Here is a 25,426-nt window from a genome sequence, read left to right as displayed (position 1 = left end):
CATGGCTCTTACCACAACCCTCTCCTTCTGCATCATAAACATGTACCGTAACTCCTCACTTAACATTGTAGTTATGTTCCTGAAAAATGTGACTTTAAGTGAAACAATGTTAAGCGAATCAAATTTCCCCATAAGAATGAATGTAAATGGGGGGGTTAGGCTCCAGGGAAATCTTTTTTTGGCTATACTACACAGTACTATAGTTGGAGGTGCCCCCGTCTTACCCCACACAGGCACAGCCCACTGGCACTGGAGACAAGGAGGCTGAAGGTGCTGTAGGCTAGGAGAAGCACGTTGCACAGCAGCTGCGGCAGCTTCCCCTCCTCTGCAAGCACAAGGGGCGCAGGGCTCAACCATTGGCCTGCCCACTCCACCCCTTTCCCCAAAACCCGCACCCTTAACCCACCTCTTCTTTCCCCCACCCTTTAGTTCACACGCCATGTCCTCGCTCCTCCCCCCTCCCTCCTGCCCACGGCAATCAGCTGGCTTGTGGTGTTCAGGAGGCAGGGGGGAGGAGCAAGGACACAGCGCCCAGGCTCCCACGCCATCTGCTGCCTCCTGAACACCGCAAGCCTGCTGATTGCCGCGGGCAGGAGAGGGAAGGAGGAGGTGCACTGTGTCCTTGCTCCTCCTCCCTCCCTCCCTCTTGCCTGAGGCAATCAGCTGGCTTGCGGCACTCAGGAGGCAGGAGGGGGAGGAGCGAGGACTCTGTGCGCAGCCTCCCCCCTCCCTCCCCTGCCTTCTGCCCGCGGCAATCAGCTGGTTTGCCGGGTTCAAGAGGCAGGGGAGGGAGCGGGAGCCTGCGCACTGAGTCCTTGCTCCTCCCCCCTCCCTTCTGAACACTACAAGAACAGCTGATTGCCGTGGGCAGGAGGCAGGTGGAAGAGTGGGAAGGTGCTGACCCATGGAGTCTCCCAGAGGGGCATAGGGGAGCTGATACGGGGGCTGCCAGCTGTGGACAAAGCAGGCAGCCATATGACGTTACAGCGAAGCATTGCACAACTTTAAATGGAGCATGTTCTGTAATTGAGCAGTGACGTAAGATCGAAATAACGTTAAGCGAGAAGACGTTAAGTGGGGAGTTTCTGTATCATTCCCCCATCCTTCCGCCTACTGCTCCATCTCCAATGTCTGGTCACCCTCACCCCTCTATTGTTCCCTCCAGCTTTACCTGCTCCTCTTTCCTTCTCCACTACAACCCCTCCCCACCTCCAGCTCCTCTCACCAGCACAAATCTACATCCTGTGTCCACATCTTCCTCCTCAATTCTGGTGACCTTTGCCTCCATCCTGGTTCCGCTCCTCTCCCCATCTGCACACCAGTCCCCCAACATCTCATGCAATATCTTAGGGGACCATACTGTAGTACATTTATAAATTGTATATATACCCACTGTGGGACAGGGATTGTATGCAACTTGGAATGCGGGGTGGGGGTCGGAAAGAGGGGCTACCACAGCTCCTCCAGAAACTAAAAACAATGGGTGGTAATTAAGGTGAATCACACAGGTTGTAAACATATCCAGAGAGGTACCACCCCCTGAGAGGTTTACATTTAATGTTTCAAACTGGACTTTCCAGAGACCACCAGACAAAGAAAAATCTTTTGGCATAGAAAGGCAGAGTTTAAACTGACACAGGGCTTTTTTTGATTCAGCAGACAGTCCAACCCTTGCATTAGGGTTGGAAAGACTTTGGCTTAGTAGTGCCCCTTAAGACTAATGGATGAAATCTGATGAGCTTTTAGCATGTTTCCTCACAGAAAGTTGGAGAGGGGGATGACAAGTATCCTGCAAAGGACATGTTGAAAGAGTAATTGGAGAGGTAGGAGGAAAACCAAGAAATGAGAGAGTCACAGAAGCCAAAGGGAAGGAGAAGATTTCAAGAGGAAGATGTGTCAAAGATGGCGGAGGATGGAGTACTGGATCTGATCTTTGGCTAGGAAGAGGTCATTAGAGACTATGGCAAGGCAATAGGCACTGGCTCTGTGTGTGGTGCAGGGCTGGAGCACCCACAGGGAAAAATTTGCGGATGCTCTGCACCCACTGGTAGCCAACTCCCCCCACCCCATCCTCCTCCCCGAGCGCAGCATCCCAGCTCCTCCCACCCCCCGCTAGTGCTTCCCATCCATCGCCTAACAGATGTTTGGCAGCACTTAGGACTTTCCGGGAAGGAGGGGGAGGAGTGGGGACGTGGTGCGCTTGGGGAGGAGGCGGTAAAGAGGCAGGGGAAGGGCAGGGGGGAAGTCATCACCTATGGGCAAGGTGGTCTCAGTGAGTGCAAGGGATGGAAGCCAGGTTAAAGAGGGTATAGGATGGCTCAGGAGGAGGAGAACTTCACACAGCAATTGTAGACAGTGCAGTCAGTGAGCTTATAAATGAAGAGGAGAAGGGAGATGGGGTGGTGCTGGCTGGAGAAGTAAGTGCCATCAAGGATGGGATGATTTTAAGATTGGAGAGACTAAAACATGATTGTATTGTGAACAGAAGGAGCCAGAGGAGTGGGAGAGGTTAAGGAGAAAAGTAAGGGAGGGGATGAGGATGGGTTCCTGGGAGATGGTATGGGGTCAGTGGGGCAAGTGGAGGGATTTAAGGAGGAGAGCAGATAAACACCTGTATCTGTGATAGAAGGGAGAAGAAGGTGTTGCAGGGGGGTGGGGTGGAAGAAAGATAAGAGACAGCAGGGAAAGAAGGCTGAGGGTTTGGAAGTCATGGAAAGGTCATGTGACTGTGTGGTGGGGGAGGGGCTGATGGATAATGATAAAGAGAATGGGTGATGGGCAGAGAGGGAGAACTCAGGAACAGAGAGAGCAGAGAAAGGGAGCACACAGTGATTGGTGAGGACCAAGCCAAGTGAATGATCTCTTTGACTAGCAGAAGAGTTGAATCAGGGCTGCACAGCAAATGAAGAGATGAGGGCAAGGATACTTGCAGTTAAGGGGTCAGCAGGGTTATCAACATGGAAGTTGGAGTCACTGAAGACAAGCATGAGAGGAGAGATTCATGAGCTGAAATCAGAGAGGAAGGCTGATGGGGAGGAGTTAGGTGGATGGGGACAGCAACATGGACTGGGGGAAGAGAGAATGTACGATACAGAGCTGTTCAAAAGAGGAAGAGTGGAAAGGGGGAGGCATTGGCAGCAGCAGGAACAGGTCTGATCCAGGGCAGAGTGTGTGAGAGGAGATGCTTCCATAGAGAAGACAGCTGCACAAGCAGCCTCAGATGAAGGATAAAGGTCTGTATGAGAGCCAGGAGCTAGAGAGGGTGTGATATGAAGAGGTTGCAATTGTCACAGTTTCTGGGATTAGTGCGCCTTTGGTCCTCTCCGGTCTGCCTCAAGGGCACCCACTTAAGGTTTCAGGCTCTCAGTGGCCACCTTTCTTGGGTGGGGACCTGCCTCTATCTCTCTCCAGATTGGGGATATAGGTTTGCAGTCTCTATGCAAACTGTTATTCACCCACCTTTATTCCCCAGATGGCATGATCTGGGTCCAGCATCTGTGGTTAATCTCTCTCCAGGGGCTATAATAGGGTACTTTGGTTACAATGAACACAAAGCAAAATACATTTCTTCTTAAAGGTGAAAGCATTAAAGAGAAAACAAAAACAATAAAGGTCCTATACACATGCTAATTATTAATGTCTGTCTGCAAAACAAGACCTACAATCTTGGTGTCACTTTTGATCCCTCTCTCCGCCTTTCCTGCAGATTCTGGCCAATGCTAAATCCTACTGGTTCTTTAATTATCTCCAAAATTCATCCCTTTCTCTCTGTTCCAGCTTCCAAAACCTTGATCCTTGTTTTGTCATCTCTCACCTTTGCTGTTACAAACACCTTCCTTCTTGCCTCACACACCTGTGCCTTGCACTCGCAAGTCTCTCAGCATGCTACTGCTAAAATAGTCTTCCTGACTGGCTGGTTTCATCCCTTTCAGCTTTCATCCCTCTCTTCCTAGAATCAATGTACAGACTTCCTCTCTCCTTCAGGATCATATGGGAACCCAAATACAGGCCCCAGTCTGTCCAGGTTAATGCAGCTACCCTTGAGTCAGAGACTTCATTGGTGGCAGAGGAGTGTTTAGCAGTCAGCTCATGCTCAGTATAACTAAAACTGAGCTCTTAATTTTTCACCCCAAAATTCTCCCTACCACCTTCTTTCTTGATCACTGTGAACAACACTACCCTCTGGCCTGTCGCTTAGGCACCATATTCTGCTCAGACCTCTCTAGGTCCTCAATCAAGTCTCTGACTCAAGGGTACCTGCATTAATCTGGACAGACTGGGGCCTGTATTTGGATCCCCATTGCTTTTCGTGTGTTCGAGGGACCCACATGAGTAATGTTTTCTTGGGCCTTCCTCTTGGCCTCAGGTCCAATAATTAGGGTTATCAGAAGGTGACCAGTACTAGGGTGATGTGGGCTTAGCCATTCTCCTCCCTTCTTCTTCCCCCGGGAACAAACTGGTGTGCCCCTTTTAGTACAGGCTTTTGGTCTTACCTTTGGGCCCTGCACTCTATGTAGGGTCTTGCTAGTAAGTACGAGTCAGCTGCCTCTGCAACAGAAGCTGGGGATTTCTCCCACACAGCTGGGCAGATATCACAGAACTGCTCCTGAGCAGTTAGATCTACCAACTTGTTATGCTTCTGTCCCTTTACTTTTTATCCATTTCCTCAAATAATCCACCATTTTATGAACATAATCCCTGTGATCTACCAGCTTTATTGAGGTTTCTAAACTTTAAGTGATACACTTCTGGTGTGACTTGACCAGTTAAAGCTTTATGGCTACTTCACTTGGATCAGCACCAGACTGTCTCTCTCTCTAAGCCTACATCTTACTTGTTCTCAGTCTCTGTGGGTGAATCATTCAGATCTCATTGCTCCTTATGTTCTGAGAGTAGAGATCTCATCCTGTCCTCATTTTTTTCTGTAGCATTTAAGCCACATTCAGTACAAGTTTTTCCAAATGTCTTTTGTTATTTTTGATGTATGTCTCTGGTTTTACTCATCTTCTCCTTCCTCTGTTCCCTTATTTCCCTTACCCGAAATAAACAGTAAATAACAAACAGCAACCTTTTTCTTTGTTTCCAACCTTCTCGTGACGTTCTCAGTATCTATATTATCTGGTATATAAGAGCTAGGAGTGTGACTTCATGTATCATTATATAATGCCTGCATTTGTAATGTTCACTCCATGCATCTGAAGAAGTGGTGTTTTACCCACAAAAGCTTATGCCCAAATAAATCTGTTAGTCTTTAAGGTTATTGAGAAGTTGGTGTTACAAGACTGCTCATATCAGAGATGTGGCTTATCTAAGTATGCCCTGACCAATCTCTGTTTCAGAAGTTGGAAATAGTTGTGTTCAACATTTGGCCAATTATGACTACCCACTGTAAGGAGTATTCAGCCCCCCTTAGCAATCGCAGATGGCAAGCTAGAAGACTGTTTGGCTGGCTAATACAGTAGAATGAAATGTACAACTCATACAGCCAGATTTGGAGCACTCTGAGGAAGCAGCCACTTTCTGGATGTGGCTGTTACAGACCTCAGTTACTCAGGATACCTTTTAAAAAGGAGACAGCAGCAGCTGAAAGCATATGGTCCATGACTGAGCTACCGTATGATTCTGTTGCACACATTTATGATAATTGCAGCCTTTCCCATTTTCTTGATTGGCATTTGTATTTTGATCTTTAACTGACTGGAGAAGAAATGCTAAGAACGGAGAAGTAGTGGTGTATGTCTAGTATGTGAATTAAAAAACAAATCCTCCACTGTACTTTTAAGTCACACATTACAGTAGTATTTAAGCAACTCACAATCGTTAATGTATTTATTCTCAATACCCGTGAGGCAGGGAAGTGCTATTATCCCCATTAAACAGAGAACTGAACTGAGGCACAGAAAGGCTAAGTGACTTGCTCTAAAAATCACCCGCCACAAATTAGCCTTAGGGAAAGTTTAATTTCTTGAAATTGAACACAGATGTTCCTCTCCAATGGCCCCACAACACGTAGCCACATTACCTATCATGAGAGCGTCTCTGTAAATAACTGCCTTTCAGAAAAGTTCAAAAGGTACTTCTTAGAACACTTTGCACACCAGTGGCACCAGGAGGACAGGAACAGTGAGTGGGCCACGGTTTTCAGGTGGGGCAGCCAATGACGGGTGGGTGGGAGGGATGGCGGGAGGAATTGGGAGAGGGGGCAGGAGGAATCCAATGCCCTGGGGAGGGAGGCAGGAGAGATGGTTGGCCGCTTTCTTCCTACCCCCTCCAACTAGCCCTTACTGCTCAGCAGGCAGCTGAAGAGAAGGCTGCTCAGGACACACAAGTTGCAGAGTGCACCCATAGGGCGGAGGGGGTCGAGCTCCATCCATCTCTCCTGCCCCTGGCTCGGTGTCTGTTAACCCAGCCACATGGCACATCTCTCTCCTGCCGGCGCCGTGTACTATTGCCCCAGTCTCCGACCCCATTGTTAGGGGCCGGAGACCAGGGCAGCAGTGTGTGGCGCCGGCAGGAGAGGGATGCGCCATGTGGCTGGGCTGATGGACACCAAGCCGGGGTCAGGAGTCCCAGCCTGTGGATTCAGGAGGCCCCGGCTCACCCAGGCCCACCCATGGCTATGCCCCTGTTGCACACACTAGTGATCCAACTTAGATGCCCATTACGATAGTATTTGGGCATCTAACATTTGTTAACATTTATCCTCAACACCCCTGTGAGGTAGACAAGCACTCGTCCCATTTTACAGATGGGAAACTGAGGCAGAGAGAGACTAAGGAAATGTTGGTGGTGCAAGGAACTGAACCCAAATCCAAGGCTAATATGCTCAAACTACTGAATCATCCTTCTCTCCATGAGATATTGAATATGGTTATCACCTTCTAGTGGCCCAGTAAAGGAGTGTCAGATATGCTTTAGGCACAAAGTGTTACAGAAATCCGGTGAAGTTATGGCCTATTCTTTCCTTCCTATAAGTCTCAGACTGAAATGTTATTTAACCAAGTTTGTCTGAGTAAGGGCATATCTTTCATGACACTATTTTGACATTACCTAACAGCTGGGAAGAAATACAAATCACCTCACTCACCTCAAAGCTATTGGCGGGCTTCCAAATGAAGCAAAAAGGCTGCTTCAGAGATGGGATTAGTGCCCGCATAGGAAAGTGAGTAAACAGGTGAAGACTAAAGGGGGCTGTGTGAAATAAAAACTCAGCGGGCAATGAGCAAAAAAATTTACTTTTTCATTTGTTTTTTTATTCTCCTTACAATTTTTTGATGAGATCTGTGATTTTCTAATGGAAATACAGTTTTTCCACTGAATAAATCATGAATTTCCAAAGATACCATTTTGCCCAGAAGCAAAGTCATTCCTGAAACTCATAGCTGAATCAGTGACAGTACATGGTAAAATTTTGGTGTTTTGACCAATTGGTTATTTTGAAAACGTAAGCGAAAAATTATGTTGTGAAAAACAAGCCAATTTTTTTTTAAAGGGTGAGTTTTTATTCCAAAGAAATAGACATATTTAGTCCCTATTATCTAGATTCGTTAATTATTTTTAAACTTAGGGGAGCAACTATTTTCAGTATCCTAGAAAAACAACTTCAAGTTATCATTAGGATATTGAAAACAGCTGCTCCTCTAATTAATTCAATGAGGGTTTATCTTATATTCTAGATCAAAGGGTCACACTGTTTCATTACAACACAAACAGGAGACTCCAATCTACAAAATAAGATGTTTCATTTGGTACTAAGTAGCAGTTGCCCTTAATAGTTTTAAAAATAATATAAACTAACAGAAGATATCAACTATTGTATTATGTCATATTATGACAGTAACAGTCGTGCACAATACAACATGACTTGACATGTCATTATGCAGTATTACTATTGATATGTATTGACAATATAAAATAAAAAACAAAATAAATTTCAACTTAAAAAATTCATTTTGAAATGCAATCCTTCCAAAGCAAAATATTCAAAAATGGAATTTCTAATTTAAAAATTATTTTTTGTAATGAATGCCATTGAAATTATCATGATTTTCACAAACAAAATTGGTTTTGTCAAAAATGTTCCAACCAGCTCTAAATCCTAGGTGTGCCTCTAAGTTGCCGGGTGACTTTGGGCAAGTCACTTCACCTTCCTGCTCCGGTTTCACAGTCTAAACTGAAGAGCGATATGCAGGAACTTTTATAAAGCGTTCTGAGATCTATAAATACAAACCATATTACTACTGAAGGGGGTTTCATGGAAGCAGTGCATTCTGAGGAGAGATCTAAAAAAAGGTACACACTTGTCATACGAGATTACAGAGGCCGTTAGAGAACAAGGGGAGAATATACTCAGGTCTAATACATATATGTTTTGTCACTTCCAAAATATTGGCACATGTATAATCAATTATATTATTTCTATATAGTGATCTTTAAGGTGGAATTGAAAAAACCTTTAAAAAGCAACGTTTTTTTTCCTGCTACAGTAATACATTTTAATATTTTAAGGTGGCTGCCCTCTTTCCTCTACCCATCACTCAGAGTTCTGTAGCCAAATTTATCATTCAGCTTTTCACCCGTATCATAAACCATCAATTCTCCATCATGGCCCACTTTGACAAATTACTCTGTGCAACACCATTTCCAAGTTATCTTTAGCAGCCAACACAGCTCATAAATCCAAACCATCGTAGTGGTTATTTGAATTTCATTTCATGCTTGCATTCACAAACATTTAAGCTTTCAACTTTTGCTGTTGGGCATTAATCATGGGATTAAGTATGCTGAATTTGAACTCAAGGTTAATAGCATGTTCAACCAATATTAGTTTTACATACTGTCAAGGGAGAACTCTAAAAGCAAAGACTTTCCGTCAGTTCTTCCCTAAATACAAAAACAAATTGATGAGTAAAGAACTGTTCTTCTGTTCTGCTATGAAGCACAAAAATCACACAAATTCATCAGTGTTACTTAAAAAGTCATTTGAAATAAAAGTCTGCAAACAGCCTAAATCCTTGCCAATCACTTAACCTCTTAAGCTACCATAGTAATTACAATGGAAGCAACATGTACAAATTGATATTAGAAATATATGTTGTCTTGTACAAGACTGATTGAACAAATCTCCTCTTTGAGTGTAAGGAAAAATAAATTAATTTTCCAAAATATTTCAGGTAGCAGAAAAGCCTATTTATAAAAATAGAGGGAGATTAAACATATCTAAAATTATATATTTGCATAAACTTTTTGATAGTGGCTTACACTCATAATGGGTTAATTATGTAATTCGTAAATGATTCTGTTATATTCTACCTTATATCCCTGGCATCTATAAATGTATAGTTACCTAATGAACCTTAGCCACCTCACCTACCATTTAGGTTATATGCACATTCATCCTTCCAGATGTGAAAGGCTGAAAAATAAGATTTGCCCTCCCCCCCAAGAACACATGCTGCATAAAACCCATCTTGCTTCATACCCAATATAATAGTTTAATATTTTATTTATTAACCATATCTTATTTGAAAGCAATGGTTCACCAAGACACATTTGAGTCACAAATTATTGAACTCAATGCAGGGGTGAAGTTCTATGGCATGTGCTGTACATGAGGTCAGACAAGATGGTCTAATGGCCTTAAAATCTGTGAAAGTGTTTCCAACGAGGTGTGATGATCCAGGGCTGGCCATCTGACCCGAACTACATTTGTACTATAAACTACAATGAGTTTCATAGTCTACGTATTTCAAAGAGTATGCTCTTTGACAAAGCTAGGAAATGCTGTAAGATCTGCAAGGGTTAGAGACTATTAATGTACTATACTAAAAGACTTTAAGAAAACTGCTTGTTGTAGCATTACCCAGGAGGGAAGAGATCTCTCACAAGTACCAAAGTGTTAATAGGATATAAAAATATTGCCTTAATGAACTGTGATGCAAAAGGTTTGTATAACATTTAATACCGGAGGTAATTAAATTCGCCATGGTATCTGCAGCCTCTCTCATTTCAAGTATATACATATACAATGGAAAAATCAAACACTGCATGATACTCACATTGACTAACACTACTTTAAAGTCCTTAAAAGGGGCATAAATAATGACAAACCAACAGATGTTGAGATACTTGGAAAGTTGTAATGGAACAGGGAACCTTGGAAATAGCTTAAGATAAGAAGTGTGTACCAAAAAGAGGAAATAGACAAGGACCAGAATGATACATAATAAAAGGTATAATTGCCCCTATATTACAGGTAGGGCTGCAATTTAGTCATGGAGGTCACGGAAGTCATGGAATCTGACTTCCAAAGACCGCCGTCACTTCAGCCAGCAATGGCTGGGAGCTGCAGGGTCACTGCCAGGCGGACACCCCCAGAGCTTGGAACTGCCAGCGAAGGGGGACCCTGGAGCTCCGAATCCCCAGGGGTTGTGGGGTCCCGTGGAGCTCCCAGTCTGTCCACAGCTACCCAGGCTCCCCATTTTGTCATGGATGTTTTTAGTAAAAGTCAGGGACAGGTCACGGGCTTCCATGAATTTTTCATTATTGTCCGTGACCTGTTTGTGACTTTTACTAAAAATACCCATGACAAAATCTTAGCCTTAATCATAGGGGAAGTAAGACCATCTGAAGACTGCACACAGTCTGTCACAGAATTACAGGTAAGGTATTCTGCAGCTGATGGTAACTGTATGCTTCTCTGAATATGTGCTGTCTTTACTAAGTGTTAAATCAATAAATCCATCCAAAGCTGACTCATCTAAGGTTTGTTATCAAACTAATCCAGCCTCAAGAGAACCCCTCTCACTAAACAATCACAGTTAAAATTGTTATCAGTGATTGCTTATCAATTAATTGGTCATTGATTATTGACAAATTATTGATCACTGATTATTGATTACCAACAAGGTTATAATGGCTCACAAATTAAACATGAGCCAACTGTATGACGCAGTTGCAAAAGAGGCTAGCGCCATTCTGGGGTGTATTAACTCACATGTAATAAGCAAGGGCTGGTCTACACTAAAGCTATAAATCGACCTAAGTTATCTTATGCTTCTCAGGAAGGTGGAGTACAGAAGTCAACGGGAGAGCGCTCTGCCATCGATTTTAGCTTGTCTTCACCCGAACTGCTAAATCGACAACTCTGCATCGATTGCAGCAGTGCCAATTTAGCTGTTAAGCATAGACAAGCCCTAAGACATAAAGGTAATCATCCTACTCTACTCAGTCGGGAAACTGTTCAGTTTTGGGCACCCAACTTTAAGAAAGATGTGGACAAACTGGAGAGAGTCCAGAGGAGAGCAACAAAAATGATCAAAGGTTTAGAAAAGCTGACCAATGAAAAAAGGTTAAAAAGTTGGGCACATTTAGTCTTGAGCAAAGAAGACTGAAAGGGGACTGGATAACAGTCTTCAAACACATTAAGAGCTTTTATAAAGAGGAAGGTGATCAATTTTTCTCCGTGGTCACTAAAGGTAGGATAAGAATTAATTGGCTTAATCTGCAGCAAGGCAGATTTTGGTTACTTATTAGGAAAAGCTTTTTAATTATAAGCATAATTAAATATTGGACTAGATTACCAAAGGAGGTTGTAGAATCCCCATCACTGGAGTTTTTTTAAGAATAGGTTGGATAAATACCTGTCAGGGATGCTCAAGGTATACATGTCCTGCCTCAGAAGATGTAGTTGACCTCTTGAGGTCCCTTCCAGCTCTATATTTCTCTCAGCAGATCTGAAAGCTCTTTACAAGCATGAATGATTGAGGCTCACAAACGCTCCTTTGAGGTAGGCAGCTCATTTTATAGATAGGGAATGCGAGATAGAGAGAGATCACGTGACTTGCCCAAAGCCACACGAGAAGTCAGCGACAGAGCTGGAAAGGGAACTTTCCCTGCCACACAGTGTTTTAGCCAGCAAATTATACCTGCCTTCCAGAAGGGCAACAAAGAGTGGTAACAACATGGGAGGAAAAAACAAGCTGGAGACAAAAGTAATGAAAGACAAAGCCTTAAGTTCAATGCAAAAAAAAAAAAAAAAAAAAAACTTTAAAAGAGAAAAACCAAAACCAAGCGCTCAAGAAACCTTGGCTTACAAGATAAAGGAGATACCTAACACTTGTAATGTAGTATATAGGAGGAGAGAACAACTGAATTCCATAAGGAGAAAACCCTTGAAAGCATTTCATTAATTAATCTTCATCTGTTCACTTCTGGAAATTTTAGCCTTTTTACCACATCACTGCCTGGAATCATTAGAGAGCTGTTATTAATAATTGGCAGATTTAATAGAGAACAATGACATTAAATCGAATTCAGAAAGTATGAAAGGCCAAAGACTTGACAGAGTCGCCCTCAAGAATTTTGGTGAAAGCTGCAAACTGAATTTGAGGTGGTGCTGGGCTCTGGCTCTCTCCAGGTATTGCTTCTGGTACACCTTGCACTAACTAACCTGGGCTGCATGAGAGCAATGAGATGAGACTTGCAATGAATTTTCAGGACCTTCAGCAAAAACTCTCTCTTTGAGCAAAGACTGAGTTTCAACTGTAGAGAATACATTACAAAAATAGTTGTGCTTCCCAGGAAGTCACACCCCTTAGTTTTACAATCTAAGTATTCTCTGGGTTTGCAAAAGCATTTTCCAAATCTCCCAGAATCCACTGCTTCAGGAATCTGTATTGGAAACTAGGGGATAGATATCAAGAGGGCTATGCACCTACAACAGCTGATTAAAGCACCATGTGTGGGGTAAATTACAGATGAAACAGGATGGCTAGTGTGGACTCATTGCACAGTTGCTGCTTACATCAGTACAATCCCACTGATATTGTAACAGTACAATTCTCTAAGGCAGACATACCTAGGGAGCTCTAAATACTAGCAATTCCCTTTGGAATCATTTTAGTTTCTCTCTATCTCCTCACAGAACTCCTGTTAAAGATCTGTTCTCCTTTTCCCACATGAATTGTACAAGTAATTATCCATAAATACTGAGACATTTTAGTGCTCCCTTATTGTAGGTTTCATGCACTTGAAGATAGACTTACTGACCTCACTGAGGTAAATAAAAAAGGAGCACGTAGACCCATCCACACCGTAACTTGCATAACATGGATCCGATCGCCACATATCTTTCATCCACTGAAACAAAACAAAAATAGCCAGTCTGTTAGGTTTAAGGCTTGTGTGTATCCGTTAACTTTAAAAAGCCACATTTTCATCAGAACTCAATTTAGGAGGGGGAAAAGCTATGTCAATAGATGAAACAAGATTAAAATCAGTAGTGACAGAAGCTGTGGAAACTGTACTGCAGACTATAAGAAATGAGTTGATTATCTCTAAGCCACTAATACTAGGTCACTACACTACACGGATGACTATATTAAGCGCTAACTGGCAGCCAGATAACAGAGACCAAAGACTGAATGGAGACTTGCATACTCTCTCCAGATCAAGATAGAGGCGTGCTGGTGGCAGGATGTTGCTTACATACCTCTGAACATGTTGCACTTGTTCTATGGTCAAACAGATCACTTCAGTCCCCAGTGCTATGGCGTCTTTACACAAGTAAAGAATTCACTTAAAAAAAATCTTTTAATGAAGAACTACCTAGAACTAGTTGTTCTGGCAAAGTCATCAGAAAAAGTAATAAAAAATAAATTGTTCTTCAGGACTATAAATTAGCAATTTAGCATTCAAATGACAAATTGTTTAGCAGTTTTGCAACCAGTTCGTCCATGTTGTTCAAAACTGAAGTCACCGAGCTCATATAAGCCAGGGAGAGTTTGATTTTTTTTAAAAGTGAATTTACAATAAATATCAATATTTATTTCCCAGTACTTTTATTGATTTAGTAGAAAATTTTAAAAAATCTCACATTCCAAGGATATAATCAAAATATATATCACATCTGAAACCATTTCAGAAACAAATTTTTATATTTCATTTCATTATATTTATATATATTATATATATATTATATTTAATTATATTTAATATTTATATATATATTATATATATATATTATGAATGAAGCAAGAGGAATTTATATTTTTTAAAAACACTAATCAGTTTCATTGGCCCTTCAAGTTACAATTTAAAAAAAAAATGAAAAATTCTACCAGAAAATATGTATTACTGACATTTTTCAATGTTTTTGGGTTGAGTAAGAAATGGACAGTTTTCAGTATTTGCTAATTAAAATATATATAAACAGCCAACAACAAAGTAGGCACTTCAGAGATATGGCAAGGACCTTGGCCCAATGGGTTTACCATCTATGGTTCTGGTTGTGCACAGAGTTCAATGGGATTATTCATGTGTATATGATTATTCACATACCTAAACTTGTGTAGGACTAGGGCCTAAATATTTTTTGAATTTCATCTGATGTGTAGTCAAACTATTAAGGGACAGAATACCAATACACAACAAGCCTCCCAAGTACTACAGGACTCTATTTGGTGTTTTATCCCATGCCTTAACAAGGGACATCATCCATTTTCTTCCAGCAGTAATACTACAATGGCTTCAGGTAAGGCGTGCCATAATGGCATGTAATCTTCTGTACTTGTCTTCTGTGAATTCTTGTTGTTAATCTCATTGCTTATCTCTATAAATCTACAGCTGTTTCAGCAATGGCCTCTTTCAACAGATGGGATTTTAAAAACGTAACATGTACGCAGAGATTAACAGAAGACCACACTTACCTTTATTTTGCCCTCGCAGTGAGGGAAGCCATCCATAGGAGGCAATTCACACTGTTCCTGGGCTCCATTAATGAGATCTGAAGAGAAAAACCAACAGAACATAACTGTAATATTGATTTACACTTTTGGCAGACATACTAAATCCATCCCTTTGAACTTCTGAACCACCACCCAAACTCACTAAAGAAAGAATATTGTAGTCTCTGTGGCAGCAGTAAATGAATAAACTGCAAGTTTTGGTGTCAGTAACAATAATGCTGATGCACAAAGTAATTTTTAAAACTCCTGTTTAATTTTGAACTAAGTAAGCGCCTTTCAAAATAATATTTGGACAACAGTAATAAACAGCAGAAAGTTTGGTATGGAATTAAATGGTTTTTCAGGTTACAACAATGGAGAAAAAAATAAAAATGTGATTCTTACAAGATGGTACTTGGCAATCAAAAGAGTACCATTAAGGCAACTTTGGAGACACGTACTGACTGCACGCGCGGAGGGAGGGAGGGAGACTGCATGATCCAGAAGAGAGACGGACAGCAGCAGGGCTGCTACAGGCAGCTTGGGGTAAGGGGGAGAGCCTGGGGTTTGTTCTGCCACTCACTGTCCTTTCCCAGACACTTGTTCCTGTCCCTGAGCAACCAAGGAGAGCAGCAAAAGAGGAGCAGTTCTGGCTGCCTGCTCAGCTGTTGCCCCAGGACTATGCACTGTAGCTGCTAGAAAACACGCCTGCAGTCTTCCCCCAGCTCAGCCAGATGTGACATCTCAGCTGAGCTGTTAGAAGCATGATGTGGCTGCCAAATGCATGAGTGTCACTTAGATGTGTGCCACGTGGCAGCCCTGTCAATGGTGTTATGAAGTACTCAAATACCTTTCAGACACAGCAGTGGTTTCCTAACCAACCAACAGTAGCTATAGTCAGAATAAGAACCTTGTAGAAGCCTAACACCCTTCCACCAAACTTCCATTATCATCTCATTCATATCACTTCCTCTTGGGCAGTGAGGGTGGGGTGGGGATGGAGGATCAGCATTCACGTCACACTCCCTATCAGGATCCGGCCCAGGGAAGCTAATGATCCAACCAGTTGTGCATAAGCTATGACGAAGATTCCCCCTCTCTACTGAAACTCACTTACTGTCATAATACCAAGAGAAAATATGTTCACACAATAATACAAGTCAACAGAAGCATTCAAACCCCAAAGCCACATGCAACCAGGCACGCCCGTATGTAAAAAATGAGTCATGTTCCCGTAATCTGTCCTTCCGTCCTCCCTATACTTCCTCTTTTGTCTGTCATTTGCATTGTATTGACCTGTCTTTTAATGGGTGTTTTTTGAAGCACATAACACATCTATGAGTGCTGTAAAATAAGACACACATGCAGTTGTATGTACTCCTTTAGTACCTTTTATCTCAAAGAACTGCACACAAATGGGGGTGGTTTGACTAGTCACCTGTGGGATGGAACACAGCAACTACTGAACAAGGAACAACAATTTTAACCAGCAGTTTGAGACAGAAGACTAAGAAAATAGTCTCTCTTATTTGAGATGAGGTCCACAGACCCATGATGTTACTGAGTCTCTGCTATATACCATCTAGGAGGCAGACCAGAGCCACCAATCAATAGCAGGGGAAGAGCGGCTCCACCTTTGAAAAGCTCACCACTGAAGATATTTGCACAGTAAAGGAAGTCCACTGTATATCGGCAAGGAATCTTAAACTAAGCATTAAGACTAAATAGTAGCAATCCTTCTGCAGATCAAGGAATTAAATGAAAAACAAATAGAGTACCAATCAGTAATTCAAATTTTTTCTGAAGTTAACAGCTCACTAAAGCTCATGCTCAAATAAATTGGTTAGTCTCTAAGGTGCCACGAGTACTCCTTTTCTTTTAGCGAATACAGACTAATACGGCTGTTACTCTGAAACCCATTAGAGTGTGTTGGATCTGTAGGCCTCATTACTCCAGGAAGGGAAAGTTCCAGGTAAAGCATGTATAAATGTTCCTAATCCAATTGAAATTGTTGTGGGACTTTAGGTAGGTTAACTATAATAACCCAAGTTAAATTTTATCTAGGATACAGTGGTTAATACTTTTCCTCCTTCCAAAAACTGCCACAAGATATTTAAGGATTACAAGTGGGTAAAATATGGGTTTTGTAAAATCAGATAGACACTACCTCCTACAGCAGGATATATTATTGCACCAACCTGTTTAACTTTTGACTCAAAAAGATGAGTGCCACCATCTCGTATACTCAGGATGTTTTTTCTTTGTAACCAAGAGATCCCAATTTTGATACAAGAAAGAAACTTTACGTAAACAGCTTTTCACAAGTCATTTTCCATTCAGGCCCATGAGCATGTAATTTAGTGATGGAAAATCTATGCAGAATAATGGATCTCCTGAGAAGTTCTCACTGAATTAGTCGACAAATTATGTACTGAAAGAGACGTGCGGAACTTGGCGGCACTAATTAGCTTTTAAATTTTCTAAAACTACAGTCAAAATGTCAACCATTCATTCCAACCTAACGAAAGTCAAAACCTGATTTATTTAGCATTAGAGAAATAATGGAGCACACAGTTTCTCTATATTTTAAGGGTTTTTTTTCCCTTTCAAATAATGACACACTCATATAAGTACATTGCAACTGGAAGTTATAATGAGTACAATATCAAAACTGGAATGTTTTCTGGAAACGTATCTTTCTGTGGGGAAGAAGGTTGTATTTCTTTTAAAGGTACATTCCCATCTAGAATTTCAGTGCGGGTACTCACTGAATAGATGTGCTCATCCAATATGCTTCTGTTGGAGAACTTATTATACTGCCAAGCTCAAACATTCAAAATTAATGAGCCACGGCCTCGCAAAATCATGAGATTTCAATACTGCACAGCATTACGCACTTAATGGAGTTAGAACTAGTTTAAGTTTAAAACTTCACCGTTTTAGATGGTCAGGATTAAGGCGGAAAATGGATTAGCCATTCAAGATATGTATTTTTAAAATAAACACTTCTGCTTTCAGCAACCAATGAGGAATTGTAAAAAAGAGTGAATGAGTGAGAGCCTCAGAGTGGTGGGACATGACTTTAGCAGCGGTGGCTTTTTTTGATAGAAGAAAAAGGCAAGAGGCAGAAAGGCAAGAGAGGAGACTTCTACATACTGTAGATATCAGTTTTCCTTATCTGTCTCAAGTTCCTGAATTCCTGCTACTGAAGGAAGAACAGCAGGTATATAAATATCCTACAAAGATAAACATTGAAGATTACCACCACTCACTACTTTTGAAGACTGAAGGCCATTTTAAATGGACATTCATGCAGTATTCCCGGGTACCCCTGGGAACGTATATGAGGAGCAAAGAAATGATGCACTATTTTTAATCTGCTATGACAAAAGGTCAGCATTTATTCTGCAGTGCTCTAATTCATATTTCTGGCTACTATATTCACAAGCAGAATTAAAGCAAAGAAGAAGGCAAGCAGTGAAAATTTGTTTTTAGAGAACGAAAGAAATGCTAACCTAGGGCAACAGCACTGATGGTAATCGCATTTCCAGTCCCTTTCCTCTCCTTTTTCTGCTGGCAACTTATCTGAATTGTTTGTACATCCCTAGATTTTATTTATATTTTACATCCAATTCCAACTGACTGCACAGACACCTACTGGCAAGGGCTGAAGAGAAATCTGAAGGTTGTTCTAATGCTAAAATCAGCAAACATTTGGGAGTTATTGCTTAAACAGTCTTTTTTTGTCTTCATGAACTCTATGTACTGTTTGTGCATCCCCTGCAAGAACAAAATGCCAAGATGTGTCATCTCTAAATTTAAACTATAGAACTAATTTCCAGGCATGGGGGGTGGGGGTGGGGGTGGGTGAATAAACAAATAGAAAAAGTCTGCATATAGCAACAGAAAATACTACAGTGATGACAGGGTCTCCCATGTGAAAGATTTGAAAGAACAGTAATTTTTAGTTAGAACAGTACAAGGAAAATAAATGGTGTATAGAAAGGGCCATTTAGGTGCTCCCTCTTTGCCCTTTCCCATAATACAAAAGAAGAGGATAGGATAACACACACACACACACACACCCCTTATTGGCTAGGTGAAAAACAATAAGAATTACTACTCATCCTCCTGTTTCTGAGTATAAATTAATCACCTGCTGAGGTCAAGGAAGAAATGTAAACATCTAGTCATGTAAAATTGTCAAAGACAAAGGACAGATACTTCTGTATCAGACAGATGTTACATCATTGAAGGGGTATTGTGAAGCTATATAACAAAGGTTTGGTAGAGTAGAGGAGGTCTGCTTCCATCTGTCAATTTTCTAGATGGCAGCAGACCAATTGTGGCACTTGTTAAAAGCTGTCCAAGATGAGCACCCCAACTAGCTGACAGGATGCCCCAGAACTATCCAGTGGGGTGTGGCCTCAGCTCTTGCCCCACTATCACATGCCCACTGCAAGGGCTTGTGTGTTTCATACACAAAGCACAATGATTTAAAAGGAAATAATCAGCTTTAAAAAAAACGTGTCATGTGAACATTTTTTATTTGCTATTAGAAACACCTATAACCAACAACTGGGTTTACAGGAAAAAATATTTCTGCTTTTCCCCCAATACCTTTGTGCATCTGACATCTTTATAGCATTCTGTGTATGTTTCATTATTGTTTCCCTGTCCACAGCCAGGTTCCCTTTTTATTTGTGTGGACCTTTCACACAGGCACTGAAGGAAAAAAACACAACAAAAAATTGTCAAGGATAGTAGGTGACCTAAACTTTTTTAAAAAGGAGTGGACTTCAAGTTTATTGTGTGTTCATTAACACATTAACCAGTATGTATTGGCTGTGCGAGTGTGTACAGTGAGTGCATTTAGGAAGTTCATTCCAGATTTATAGATATTACCATTTTAAGGATCCTTAAAATAGGAATACGGGCAGAAATGGGTGATATCTGTAGGAGCAGAATGAACTTTTTAAATGCAGCCATTGCACATTTATGAGAAAGATCCAACTTGAAAGGGACTACATTTAAGGTTAAAATTAAAGATTCACACGGGCCGCGTGTTTGAGACCCCTGTTCTAGAGCACGATCTCTCTCTCCCTCATGTGTCAGGCTAACCTCTGCAGATAAACCACACAAGAATATTAACTCAACCACTACCACCCTAGTTTGCTTCATCATAGCAACAGTAAAAACAGCCTGCACCGTTACAGACTTGTCAACCTGCCCTGACAAGTGGATGGGTCATTACAGAAAGTAAAATTATTTCCCCATGTTTATTCTCCCCCTCCCCCAACCGTTCCCCAGACAATCCTGTTAACTGCTGGAAATGGCCCACCTTGATTATCACTACAAAAGGTTTTCTCCTCCTCCCTCCCCAGGCTCTCCTGCTGGTAATAGCTCATCTTAAGTGATCACTCTCCTTACAGTGTGATTGATAACACCCATTTTTTCATGTTCTGTGTGTATATAAATCTCCCCACTGTATTTTCTACTGAATGCATCCGATGAAGTGACCTGTAGCTCACGAAAGCTTATGCTCAAATAAATTGGTTCTTCTCTAAGGTGCCACTAGTACTCCTTTTCCTTTTGTGAATACAGACTAACATGGCTGCTACTCTGAAAGTTGGCAGGAGAGACTCTCCCACCGACATAGCTTCGGCTATGCGGAGGTGGTTTTATTATGCCAGCTGCAGAGCTCTCTTCCATCTGCACAGAGCATCTTCACCAGCTGCACCGCAGCTGCATCAGTACAGCTGCGCCTCTGCAACATTGTATGTGTAGAAATGCCCAGAGTTAGTTTACCAGACCCAAAGAAGAGCTCTCTGGAAGCTTGAAAACTTGTCTCTCTCACCAACAGAAGTTGGTCCAATAAAATGCATTACCTCATTCACCTTGTCTCTTTAAATACCTGGCCACAGCTGCCTACAGAACACACTGCAGCAGTAAATAATATTTTTAAAAATTCATTCCCTACCAAGGCAAGTGGACAAAACAGGCAGAGTAGTTATAGCTTCAGTTGGAGATACTGTCCTACTTTATCACATAAGCCTGACAGGGGAGTGTCTCATAAAACTAGCATCTCTTGTGTGGACTGGTCCAGGCTGAGGCATCATAATCAAAAAGGCTGACAAAGGAGTTGCTGTCGTCATCATGAATAGATCGAAATATGAACAAGAGGCTGCTAGGCAGATCTCCAACACCACTTTCTACAAGCCATTATCCTCTAATCCCACTGAGGGTTACCAAAAGAAACTACAGCATTTGCTCAAGAAACTCCCTGAAACGGCAAACCTGGTGGCTGAACTTTGTGACTTTGTCCTCACCCACAACTATTTCACATTTGGGGACAATGTATACCTTCAAATCAGCGGCACTGCTATGGGTACCTGCATGGCCCCACAGTATGCCGACATTTTTGTGGCTGATTTAGAACAACGCTTCCTCAGCTCTCGTCCCCTAACGCCCCTACTCTACTTGCGCTACATTGATGACATCTTCATCATCTGGACCCATGGAAAAAAAAGCCCTGAAGGAATTCCACCATGATTTCAACAATTTCCATCCCACCATCAACCTCAGCCTGGACCAGTCCACACAAGAGATCCACTTCCTGGACACTACGGTGCTAATAAGCGATGGTCACATAAACACCACCCTATACCGGAAACCTACTGACCGCTGTGCCTACCTACATGCCTCCAGCTCCCATCCAGACCACACCACATAATCCATTGTCTACAGCCAAGCTCTACGATACAACCGCATTTGCTCCAATCCCTCAGACAGAGACAAACACCTACAAGATCTCTATCAAGCATTCTTACACAACTACACTACTGACCTTCTGAAATGAAGAAACAGATTGACAGAGCCAGAAGAGTACCAGAAGTCACCTACTACAGGACAGGCCCAACAAAGAACACAACAGAACGCCACAAGCCGTCACCTTCAGCCCCCAACTAAAACCTCTCCAACACATTATCAAGGATCTACAACCTATCCTGAAGGACGACCCATCACTCTCACAAATCTTGGGAGACAGGCCAGTCCTAGCTTACAGACAGCCCCCCAACCTGAAGCAAATACTCACCAGCAACCACACACCACACAACAGAACCACTAACCAGGAACCTATCCTTGCAACAAAGCCCATTGCCAACTGTGTCCACATATCTGTTCAGGGGACACCATCACAGGGCCTAATAACATCAGCCACACCATCAGAGGCTCGTTCACCTGCACATCCACCAATGTGATATATGCCATCATGTGCCAGCAATGCTCCTCTGCCATGTACATTGGCCAAACTGGACAGTCTCTACGTAAAAGAATAAATGGACACAAATCAGACGTCAAGAATTAGAACACTCAAAAACCAGTCGGAGAACACTTTAATCTCTCTGGTCACTCAATTACGGACCTAAAGGTCGCAATATTACAACAAAAAGACTTCAAAAACAGACTCCAATGAGAGACTGCTGAATTGGAATTAATTTGCAAACTGCATACAATTAACTTAGGCTTGAATAGAGACTGGGAGTGGATAGGTCATTACAGAAAGTAAAACTATATTCCCCCCCCCCCCCCCACTGTTCCTCAGACATTCTTGTCAACTGCTGGAAATGGCCCACCTTGATTATCACTACAAAAGCTTTTCTCTTCCCCCCCGCTGGTATTAGCTCATCTTAAGTGATCACTCTCCTTACAGTGTGTATAGTAACACCCATTGTTTCATGTTCTCTGTGTATATAAACCTCCCCACTGTATTTTCCACTGAATGCATCCGATGAAGTGAGCTGTAGCTCACGAAAGCTTATGCTCAAATAAATTTGTTAGTCTCTAAGGTGCCACAGGTACTCCTTTTCTTTTTACGAATACAGACTAACACGGCTGCTACTCTGAAATCTAACAGAAGTGTTTCTCCTACTCTTTCCATAAGAGTACCACGGTCTACCAAAGCAACTCATCATTATTGATTATCCTTTGCAAGGCACATGATTCCAGAAACTGTTCTGCTTTGTAATCATTTGAAGCACACTTCAGTTGCTTAATTCAGATTTTTTAGGCACCCTCATCTCAAACTGACACTCTCAAGCAATGTAACAAAACCAGTATTACCACATTCTCGTCTGTCTGCCCTGATCAGTATTGCAGACCCTTAGATTTGTTTGGTGTCCATTACCTCAGTACGGTTGCTACATTCACATTTTTAAATGTAAGATGTTTCCCTCAAACAGGGATCATAGTGGTGGCTCCCTAACCTACTAACAACAAAACTTCACCCAAGAATCAGTGAATTACCGACTAGCAACCAACTTTATGGAGAATCATCATTCCCATCCAGGAATGGAGGGGCCAAACCAAATAGCTGATTTCCAATGTGACCTAAAACTGGTATTTTCAGCAGAAGCAAATTCCAGAACCTAGGTCCTGCTACTACAAAGGTCTTTCTTCAGATCCAGTCACTCCCAACTTTAAGGACAGAGGGAAGAACCACTGCTACAAATCACATCTGCTCTGATGACACATGGGACAAGAGGCTGTCTTTGAGATACCTGCATCTTAGATCATGTAGGGCTTTAAAGAGGATAAGCGGCAATACCTTGAGTGAAGAAAAATGCAGAGCTTAGCTTCAGCTTTACAATCTCCTGTGCCTAGTGGCACATAAGGCAACCATTTTTTTCCCCACTGCTGTCTGTCCACAGCAAGATATTGGACTCCATCCACGATGAATGCATCCTTTCCATCTTGCAATAGGTTTTTCTTTGTCCTTCATGCATTTTCTCTCCTCCGGGTGAGAGCCAATCTAAGATGTATCTTGTGCTTCTGCCGGGGGGTAACCTGAGGGCATGGTCTCACCACCACAGCTGTCTGTTGACCTGTGCAGAGCAATACTTCCACGTTGGTTACACAATCTCTCTAATGAATTCTTAAGATTCTTCATAAACAATGCTGGTGGAGTGCTTTCACCTTCACCATCCTGTTGTGTATTTTCACCATCTGCCACATTTCTAAGGCATACAATAGCGTACCATTGTACAATCTGATTTTCCATTGTAGATGTATCTTCTTACTCTTCCAGATGTCTGGCAAACAAACAGGAAAATGATCAACTTGCTTTGCCAATTCTTCCCTTCCCTTCCTTAGTGAGCGGGACATTTGCAGATACTGTATTTCCAATATAGACAAGTCATCAACTATTACATACTCTTCTCCATCAATCAGACATCTGCCAATATCAACAGCATTCACTCCTATCTTCATGATCTTCATCTTCTGCATACTGATACAGAGTCCCACTTCGGCCACTTCTGCTTGTATGCCCATAGAGTCTTTTTATTTCATCCAAGCTGGCATCCAGTATGACTATCATCTCCAAAAATCTAAATTCTGCAGCTTCTTTCTTGCTCAAACAATACCAGTGTCATTGGCAGCAGTCGTCACTCTTCTCATCATAGTCTATGACAATGCAGAAGAGAAGTGGAGAGAATACATAACCTTACCTTAACACCATGTAACAATCAAACTATTCCATGCCTCCATTCTGTCCAGATGCAACACATGCAGATTTGTCATATACAGCTTTTATCAAATTAACAATCTTTGCTGGAATTCCATAGCATCTCTAGATCTTCTCTGTGGATACTATCCAATATTTTTGTAAAATCAAGGAAGTTAAAAACCATCTTCTGCTGGTATTCTAAGCCTCTCTCAATAAGTCTGCCAAAGGGAAAATCTGGTCTGAACACAAGCTACTAGATCAAAATCCAGCCTGTTCTTCCTTGAATACTTCATGAAGAGCAGCTTTCTTCCTATTCAAAATGATAATTCAGAACACTTTTCCAGGTACAGATATGAGTGTCACCCCTCTCCAATTATCACAAATAAACTGGTCCCCTTTTGTAGGGATTTTGCAGATACCTGCTGAAGACTGGAGAAGAGTTATCTCTTTTTACCAAACCATTCTGTACAACCTGCACATGCACAACCACTTCCTCCCCAGTTTTTAACATTTCAGCATCTATATCACAGCCGGGTACATTGCCACTCTTCTGTACGTTTATGGCCTCAGTTACTTCCTCAAAAGGGATTATCTTTAATGATATAGATGTCTGCTATTTCTTCCCATCTACCAATGTGTTAGTGGTTCTGGTTGGTTAAGCACAGCCTGGAAACGTTCCATCCAATGGGCTTTCTGTCCTTCCTCTGTGGTTAAAATTGTACCAACTCAAGCCTTCACAATACCACAACAGTTTGAGAATTGTGATTATCAGCTGTTTAGATACTAGAAAAAACTTTTTAGAATCCCCTCTCTTATACATGACCTCAGCTTCTCTCACGTTATTTTCTGCCCATTTTCTCTTACCTCTTCTAGCCAATCTTTTAACTTCCTTTTCTTTGTCTGCATATTCCTATTGCAGAATAGCTTTTCCACTGCTATCTCATTTTTGTTTAATTTTCTTCTTTAATTATTTCCTCTCTTCAACAAGCCTCCATGTATTTGGTTGGAAACATTCGTCCTTCTTAGATCTTCTCACCCCATTGTAATCCTGGCTGCATCCACACTTACTTCTTTGAAAAACTGCCATTGCTCTTCTATAACAGTAATGTTCCCAGGATATATGAGAGAGAGAGAGAGAGAGAGAGAATGAATATGAATGTGGATAAGATAATATTTTTTATTGGACCAACTT

At 41.8% G+C, this 25,426-nt stretch overlaps 1 protein-coding gene across 6 annotated transcripts in view; it reads right to left on the bottom strand.

Annotated features, from left to right (window-relative positions):
• Window positions 1-25,426, bottom strand: part of MGAT5 (alpha-1,6-mannosylglycoprotein 6-beta-N-acetylglucosaminyltransferase) — a 327,724-nt gene that overhangs the window by 91,476 nt on the left and 210,822 nt on the right. For all 6 annotated transcript variants that reach the window (XM_084643162.1, XM_084643160.1, XM_084643161.1 and 3 more), the window contains 2 exons: window positions 14,709-14,785; window positions 13,051-13,140 (listed from right to left, as the gene is read on the bottom strand). In XM_084643162.1, coding sequence (XP_084499288.1) covers window positions 13,051-13,140; window positions 14,709-14,785 — 167 coding nt within the window. The remainder of the gene's footprint in view (window positions 1-13,050; window positions 13,141-14,708; window positions 14,786-25,426) is intronic.

The sequence above is a fragment of the Lepidochelys olivacea genome (assembly GCF_965140295.1).
Source record: "Lepidochelys olivacea isolate rLepOli2 genome assembly, chromosome: 11".
NCBI classification, from domain to species: domain Eukaryota; kingdom Metazoa; phylum Chordata; order Testudines; family Cheloniidae; genus Lepidochelys; species Lepidochelys olivacea.
This window is presented reverse-complemented; position numbering and strand designations above follow the sequence as displayed.